General features: G+C 43.4%; 1 protein-coding gene across 3 annotated transcripts; it reads right to left on the reverse strand.

Annotated features, from left to right (window-relative positions):
* Nucleotides 1-308: 308 nt before the first annotated feature.
* On the reverse strand, nt 309-7607 carry sncgb (synuclein, gamma b (breast cancer-specific protein 1)). Of its 3 annotated transcripts, XM_076093211.1 has the most exons (5): nt 7487-7607; nt 3655-3696; nt 2843-2970; nt 2010-2027; nt 309-1094 (listed from the first exon to the last, which is right to left on the reverse strand). In XM_076093211.1, the coding sequence occupies exons 1-5, from the start codon at nt 7605-7607 to the stop codon at nt 1020-1022; spliced, it is 384 nt and encodes a 127-aa protein (XP_075949326.1). In that variant the 3' UTR covers nt 309-1019. The 3 variants fall into 3 exon arrangements, with proteins under 3 accessions (XP_075949326.1, XP_075949328.1, XP_075949327.1); XM_076093213.1 differs by lacking the exon at nt 2010-2027; XM_076093212.1 differs by lacking the exon at nt 2010-2027 and having other exon boundaries at nt 309-1090; nt 2833-2970.
* Between the last annotated feature and the right edge of the window lie 1110 nt (nt 7608-8717).

The raw sequence follows: 8717 nt of genomic DNA on the forward strand, positions 1-8717 counted from the left end.
CCTGCACAAGCCTCTGGAGATTTATTTGACACATGCACACTCACATATATAAGCTAACATGAACACACAGGCACACAGAAAGCAGATCACACAACCTCTCATACCCTGCCTCAGTCACTTAGTGAGTTATTGTTATTGTTGTGGACTGCAGAGGCTTAACTGTATTTATACAACCAAAATATCCTACAATTAACATGTTTGCCCGGTGTGTGCGTCTGTGCTGGCATTTGCGGTATGTACTGTATGTGTGTTTCATGCATGTGTCGAAGGTGAAGGTGTGTCTCTTAGTTTGTTTGTACGTGTGTGTTTGTGTGCAAGGTTTCCCTATTGGTTGGTAGGCGTAGGGGCTGTAACAACACCAGGGTCCATATCAGGACGACACTAACACACAGGTGAGGCGAGGGTAAGATGGGCAGTGGAGGAAAAGCTACAGGCTACAGGAAATCAGAGAGGAGACAGCGTGAGGACAGGTGGCAGAGAGCTGCTGAGGGAGAGGCATCACGGAGATCACAGAGGGGGAGATAGGGGCATAGGTGCGGCATCCGGAAGAGTCTGTTTTAGTTGATTTTGGTTCTGTAAAGTCACAAAAAAATAAGTTGAACATCTGAAGTCTGGTACAGCGAGGCGAGGGGAGCGAGGGGACGCCGAAGAGCACGGAAGGGAAGGTCCTGCAGACGACTAATACCCCTGAAAGAAAGGAAGGAAGGGAGGAGGATGTGTCAGCGGTTAAAGACGTATTTAGATCCTTTACTTGAGTATACGTAGTAATACCACAATGTAATAAAAAATATGCCATTACAAGTTAAAGGGGCACTCCACAGATACCATACATCAAAATCAATTAACTTATCATGAGCAGTGGTGGAAAGTAACTAAGTACGTTTACAAAAGTCCTGCACTTACAAAAAAAAAAAAAAAAAAAGAAGATTTTCTTGCTAAACTGATTTGCATTGAAAACAGTCTGGAATATTCCCTCTGCACTTGCGTGTCACACGTAATGTGATTTGACTGAAATGCTGTTATACCAATAGCAGCCTAACTTGTTTTCTTACCTCTCCTCCTTCCCCACCCTGCTCCATTCCTCCATATTCTCCCTGCAAGAGGAAACAAGAAGAGTGAGAAAAAAAGGTGGAGCCGAGAGAATGAAAGAATGAGGTGTAGCAGGGCAGAGGGCTTTTTAGCTTTCGTTTTCCTCCAGCTCTAATATAACAAAGCAGTTACGACTACAAAGGCCATGCTGTAAGGTTGACCCAACTCTTATCAACATGCGTCAGACTTCTCAGGTGGTTCAGTTAGTTGATTAGAGCGATACAGCATATAAGGGTGCCAGGCACCAGGTGCACAGGCCTCGTTCAGCCTGAGCAGTGCATGAAGCTATTTTGGTGCATGCCATGAAAATGTTCGCTGGCTGTGGCTTATCCGACGTGCTGGAGATGTGGCCGAGAGCTTGTAGGCCACTTCACGCTACACAGAGGAGCTACATGGTTAAAAATGGAGTTTTAGTATCGTTGTTGCCTAAACCACATAACTGAATGAGCGTCTGAGAGGTCAGAGGAAAATGTTTGTGAGTAATTCACAACTTCCTTTTCTGAATATTGCAAAGACGTCATGCGTTTTTATGCTTTTATACAATCAAAAGAAGATTTTATCCAAAGACCCAAAGACTGCAGGGATTTGTCCATCTTTATTTGGGAAGCATCACAGCAGCTTCTGTTTCTATTTTTCCCTCTTGACGCTCACAAAGTCTGTTGTGGCTTATTATCTAATATACACCGAGCTACCAGTTTATTAGCTACACTTGTGCCATTTAATGTAATCCAATACAACAGTCCTGAAGTAAATCCTACCGTAAAACATTCTGCTGGAAAAGATTTATTGCAGGTATATTGGATTAGGTTGTACAGGCGTACATAATGAACTGTCAACTTGGTGCATGTAGCATGCAGAGTATCCCTTCTCTGTCACCCCAGCATGACCTATGACCCCACACTGCTCTGTCCAATAAGCACCTCGTATACAGGCTCCTCCTATCAGGGGAACACAGATGAGACACAACATAAACAACAAAAGGTGAGCGACACAGAACAACACACAAGACAGAAGCTTTGCCACAGTACGATAACAAAAGAAGCAACAGACAAGACACAAAAATAACTTTTAGACAGACGTGCATGAAAGAGACAAAGATTAGGTGTCCGTCTAACATCTGACAAATAGGTTTGAGAACGAAACATGGAGGGCCAGCATTTAGGAAAAATGTTTCAATAACTTTACAATGTAGCTGTGCAGTTCATTTCAGCTTTAATGGATATAGTATATTTTGACTTGAGATCTGGTTAAAAACAGTAGGCCACATAATAAACTAATACAATGTAAATACAGTGTAACAAAATTACTTTAGCAGCTAGTGCTACGAAGCAATAACCGCCAGATCTAAGCTACAGCTAACCTTAGCTGGCAGTCAGTTAGTTGGCCGCCTCTGCCTTGCATCGCTCTTGGCGATATTATACAAATATTTGTGTCAATGAATATTTCAGACTGTCGCCTTGGCCTCTGGAAAATTAATTTCTGAGTAGAAATATAATGTCTTTGGTACACTGCAGCTCTCTGTGTTTAATGTGGTGACACAGCTCTATCTAGTGGCTGACCTTAGACAATGTGTTTATTAAAGATCATTCAATATCACTTTTAGGCAACATTTAGTTTCTGGACCTGTAAGTCTGTCTGAGCTTGTTGGAAGAAAAAAAACAATAATAGTTGAGATCCTTTTTTCATGTTTTTCTTTATGTTTATGTGAAGAACTGCTGGTGTAAGCTAACCCAACGTTACCACGATAACTGACCTGGTTGACCATCCCGGTCGACGCGGCGACGTTCTCGACCCCCTCCACGGATGCCTGTGACACTTCATTGGCCCCGGCAACCGCTGCATCTCCGACGATGTTGGCCTGATCCACGGTCCTGTTGGACACTAAGATGCAAAGTGGAGGATGGTTAGTGGAACGGAAACACACTCAATTCTAACTAAAAAGGAGTCTCTTTAAGTTTGTCTGTCCTTTGTATTTTTTGACAAGCATTCCAATCACCACAATATTAACCATTACACTGCTAAAAGGCATGCTGACCACAGCTCGCTCTCCGTCAATGTTCGGGTGAGCTTTTGCACCCAAATGATCTATAATTTAGCATTAACATCACATGTCTAGCAGGTGTATCGCTGATGACCCAAGGAATTGACCCAAGTTGTTTGTATGTGCAGTTCTCAAGAAGCAAATATAAGCTACAAGAGGCCACACGATTGATGGACCAATCATTTTTATTTGAAAACATTTATGACAAAGCATAGATCCCAAATCTCTGTCAGTATAGTGCGCCGTCCTCTTTGCCTCATAATGAGCCGTAATGGGCTCATTACTGCCACCCGAGGGCCAGAAAACACGCACTGACGGTTGGTGAGAACCGCAGTGGGTGTTTTTATTCCCAGCCACAAGGGGCAACAACGAGCCCATTACAAACTCAACAATAACCTTTAACAAGTGACACAAATTACATTTCATGCTGCGTCTGAAGTGTTTTTGAAAAAAGAAAAATGTCCTCACTTTCACAAGATTGCTGAGGTCAGGAATAGGGCTAGCAGGTGCACAGTGTTTCTTACCTGTGTTTACTGATGCCGCCATTCCCTCCTTTGTCTTACTGCCTGTGGATCAAACAGAGATTACGATCAAATTCATGTACACGTGTCCTGCTTTGATGGAAAAATTACATATTATGAAGCTTTTATGAAGCAGTCTTGTTGCATATTTTATGTAGTTTTTTTTTTTTTACATTTATGTTGATTTATTTTGTGAGTATTTGTTTTTCGTCTTTTATAATCACTGAGGGATGATTGCAATGGGATGCTAAGCCGTGAACCTAACACCTAATGTAGTAATTAATCTTGTAGTAATAAGAGAACAAGCTTATTATAATAACTGACTATTTATACTGAACATCATAATTACATCATTAGATAAAAGGGCTTCACCCTTTAGAAGTGGCAATTATTACATCAATGTAAAAATGTGATGTTGCTTTGTTTAAGTTTTCTTTTACTTCAATAAACACATTCTTTGTTTATTTGTTTTACATTTTAATTGCCACAAAATCATAGAAACAACATATAAAACAACATAGAAGTTGGAGTGCTAACACATATTTATTCCTGCCTTTTAGAGACATTTCTTAGCTGCTGTTGCCCTCCAAGACATCCTTCCTTGAGAGTTGGGTTAGCAGTATCCATAGTATCTAAAAATACATTTCAAACATCTCCTGAAACATCTGACTGAAGCATCTCCCTGGTTTCGTCTGCTTGGATTGTTTAATTTTCTGTTATCTTATCCTTTCAACCTTTAGAACTCAGTCTTAGGTGTTTAGAAGCTCTATAAATCTTAGGAGACTTGACATTTTGCGTTTTATGGAAACATTTCCATTGGGAAATAATCTGTGAACAGCAGCACCTCTCTGCATTTCCCTCTCTGCTCACCAGCTCATTATAGTATGATCCAAAGCAGATTAAATTGTGGTTATATAATCTGCCAGAGTGAGGGATAGACGGAGGGAAATATCTGCTCGGAGAGATGAAAGAGAATAATGAATAATGGGAGGAAGGTTGAAACAAAGGAAGAAAAAATCTGAAGAATATCATGATGTCGTGCACACAGACCGCTCCCTCGTTTACACAGATGCTGCCATTAAAAGTATCCTGCATCCACCTCTGTCTCTTGCTTCCCTCCATTTCTCTGCACGCTCCCTGTGCTTCATGAGCCACGTGCCTGAGTACTGAGCAGTACTGCAGTACAGTCACACACACACACACACACACACACACACACACACACACACACACACACACACACGCACACACGCACACACACACACACACACACACGCACACACACACACACACACACACACACACACACACACTGCAATGACACAGCTTCTTTCTCCCAGACAACAGAGGGAGCCACCTGATTGTCACTGTGAATATCTGTCTGTCCCCATCACACAGAACAGACTGCATCTACAAAATTGTAAATTAAATAATCAAAAAAGATTAGGGCAGAAGCAGATGCGATTCTCCATGTGATGCACAGGACACTGCTGAAAATATCAGCTGAACAAGAAAGACATTTTTTTGTTAAATGGCCCTGAAAGTAAATGGCAATCCCGATCGACAGCTTGTCTCAATAAATGAAGATTGCACGGATTAGAATGTTTTTTCCTATTATGAAATAATGTGCAAATATATGGCATTAGTCGTATTTTTACAGAGGAGGATTTGTGTTTTAGCAGTCGTGATGAGATGAAAGCTCAGACGTGTCCCTGATTTATTGAAAAATCCTAATAATGGTGATACATTTGTATGTGTTTGCAGCGATGTAAAATATAAAATACATGCACTGAGCAAGTCACACGTGTACACTTTAAATGTCCATAACATAAAAACGTAAAAAACTAAAAAAATCCATTATAAAAATGTAAAAAACTAGGCTGAACTATGTTGAAAAAAATAATTGCAATATGATTTGCAATATTAAAGGGAATGATAATGTAATTTTTATTGGAAAATATTAAAATGATTATGGTGTGGTTTTTGCAGGGATCTGAACATATGATCATCAGAATATGATGTGTAGGCCAGCACGTCTCTGCAGCACGACAACATTTAACTTAAAGTGGTATTTTGACACACATTTGGCCTTAAAAAAAAGAAGGTTTAGCCCTTTTGTGAAAGCAGACGTGCAGACCTCGATACTTTCGTCACAGTCACTGACGTATGCACTCTGCTGCAGGCCGTTACAATGCTTTATCGGCGCCATCGACCCTCCCCACTTCAGCGATCACATCCCCTCTCCCTCTTCTGTTCCTCCCCCTGTGATCTGCATATCATTTTCCCCCATGTTACTTTTCTCTCCATCTTTCAGTCCACCCCACCCTCTCCTTTACCTGAGCTCGTCACCAACCTGTACCCTCTGGAACGTCCAGGTTTCACTTTCTAGTGACTGTCGTGCCTCCACCTCCATCATCCCTCCATCACTATGTGTCAACCGTCTCTCTCTTTTTGCCAACCCACCATCTGTTCATACTGGAGCCACGAGGCTAGAAGCTCAGAGCTTTTTCTGACATAACACCCCTCCCTTCTCTCTCCCTCTTTTCTCTCTCCGTCTCTCCTGCTGCATCCCTCCATCTTTCCCCTGGATGGGTTGGTTGTTTTAAGAGCTGCGGGGGGAGGAAGGTGGTTAGTCATCAAAGCAGCACACACTGGCAGTTAAATCCTGCTGCTGCAACGCCACAAACGAGCATACACATGTCCTTGCATCAAAACGAGTGTGGGGTGAGGTCGGAGGGGGGTGATGGGAGAGTAAATTACTGCAGTGCTCAAGTGATCGTTGCCCTCTCTTCCTCACCCCCCCCCCCCCTCTTTCAGCTCAGGACATTGACTCTTGCACTCATACCGTCACATTTTTTTTTTCCCTTTCATTTTCCTCATCATGATTTTTGAAGCTGCTGTGTGACTGAAGGGACAGACTGCAGACGACGAAGAAGATTTCCACTCCGCTAACACCTCACCCACCCTCCTACTATCACAACGCCCCTCCCCTCTCTGGCGGCCTAAAAGCCTGGCACGCGAGGTAACCTTGAGATGTGACGCATTTGCTGCTTGAGCTAATATAAAAGAACAGGAAACCACAGCTTGACCATAAAGCATCTGGAGTGTTTTATCAAATTTTAAATCTCTGTCCGTCCTCATACACCTGCATCTTCAAAGGTGAATTTATACATTTATTTTTAAATATCTGTGAATATACCTCAAAAAACGCACGGTAGCCTATCGAATGTAGGTCAACTCTATTCTGGAACTTAAACAAGGCGGATACACCGAGTCTCTGGGGACTTCATCGCTGCATTGAATCCATCACTGGACGTCCTTCTGTAAACTACTCCACAAACCATTCAATGTGAATAAAATAGGGCAAGTGACAAAAGCTTAAGGCGGCGCCATCACAAGATCATTCCTCTTTCCTCTCTTCTCCTCTTTTATTCCTTTTTTTTACGACAAAACACACAGACCAATCCTCCACCAGCTACTGTCGTGCTACGCAATTACAACTTTTGTCCATCTCATTCTCCATCCAACTCCCCCTCCTCACTCTTTCAGACCCCCACCCTCTGCCCTGCACCAGTCCTGCAGCAGTATCTTGCCAGTGCTCTCTCCATCCCCTCTTTTCTTCCTCCTCCTCCCTCTGTTCTTGTCGCTTCTCACAAGTGCCCCAGACATGGACACCCAAGGGACCCCTACTCAAAAGGTGCAAAAACACATAATGCAACCATACACACACACACACACACACACCAAACAATGAGGGCATCTCCCCCAAACTTACCCACTTTCCTCTTTTTAATACAACCTGGTGTCAGCTCTACAGACAAGATGCGTTACGTACCTACATACATCACCCCTTCCTTGGTCTTGGCTGCTGCCTCCTCCATTCCGGCTTTGGTCTTCTCTGCAGCGGCCACCACTCCCTCCTTGGCCATGGAGAACCCTTTCATGAATACATCCATCTTGGGCGACGAGACGGCTGAGCTCCCCTGCTCCAAATGGGCCTGGCTGGTGATTACAGCGAGTGTGCAGAAGAGATGATGGGAGAGTGCGTGTGTGTCGGTGGGAGTATGCGTGTGTGTGTGCTGCTGGTGGCTCCTCCTCCCTTTTGGTGCTGCAACAGAGGGCTGAGAGGACCGCACAGCAGGACTACAGCATGCAGACTGGGAGAAAGAGGGAGGGAGGAAACAGCCGGTATGCACAAGATGGAGAGAAGAGGAGGAGGAGGAGGAGGAGGGACGGCCGGATGCTGCAGCATTTTCAAGTCATGCTGCAAGTCAGCCACACCTCCAACCGTCATCCATCTTTCTCCGGAGGATTCTCACTCGTGCTCAGTGCAGCCTTCGGCTTGCGGTTTGCGTATTATGATTGGCAGATTTCCCTGGACACACCTTTTCTACATGATGAGGTTGTGTGCACCGTTACATAACCAGCAGAGCTTCAGCGCTGAACGCAAAGAGGATTTTTCACATCACAGGCCTTGTGAGATTTTGTCATGTGATCTGTAATCACGCAGCTAGCCCCCACAATATGATTCCTTCTTCCTTTTCCCTGATACTGAGTCCTCGCTTTAAGTATAATGTATAAAACTATTTTATATGTATTTAATTAAACTGAATTACGAGAGAAAAAGGGAGCACCTGCAGCCATTTATATTCTTGAGGAGGAGAGAAAATGCCTCGTCATCTCCACCTGAATCAAAGCTGCGAGCAGCGATGAACGGGCCCTTGCATCCTCCCACACGTCGGGGTTTCACACTCTGACACTGTAAAACGTCACTGATGATGCAACTCTGGTGGAACGAGGTCTCCTATCTGGTTGATGTTCAATCTGGAACTGAACATCAACAAAACTAAAGAACTTGTGATGGACTTCTGTAAAAAAACAGGGAGAGCCACCAAGGGTCATCAACCACCAGGTGGAAGAGAGAGTGGATCATTTCAAATTCTCTGGACTACAATCTTCACCATCATTGAGAAGAAAGCTCACCAAGAACCACTCTTTTTTTAGACAGTTTAGGAAATTTGATGTGTAAAAGGTTGCGACGGTAAAGTTCTACAGAGCGGTAATAG

This window comes from Anarhichas minor, unplaced genomic scaffold (assembly GCF_050575085.1).
Source record: "Anarhichas minor isolate MPS153535 unplaced genomic scaffold, ASM5057508v1 ptg000017l, whole genome shotgun sequence".
NCBI classification, from domain to species: domain Eukaryota; kingdom Metazoa; phylum Chordata; class Actinopteri; order Perciformes; family Anarhichadidae; genus Anarhichas; species Anarhichas minor.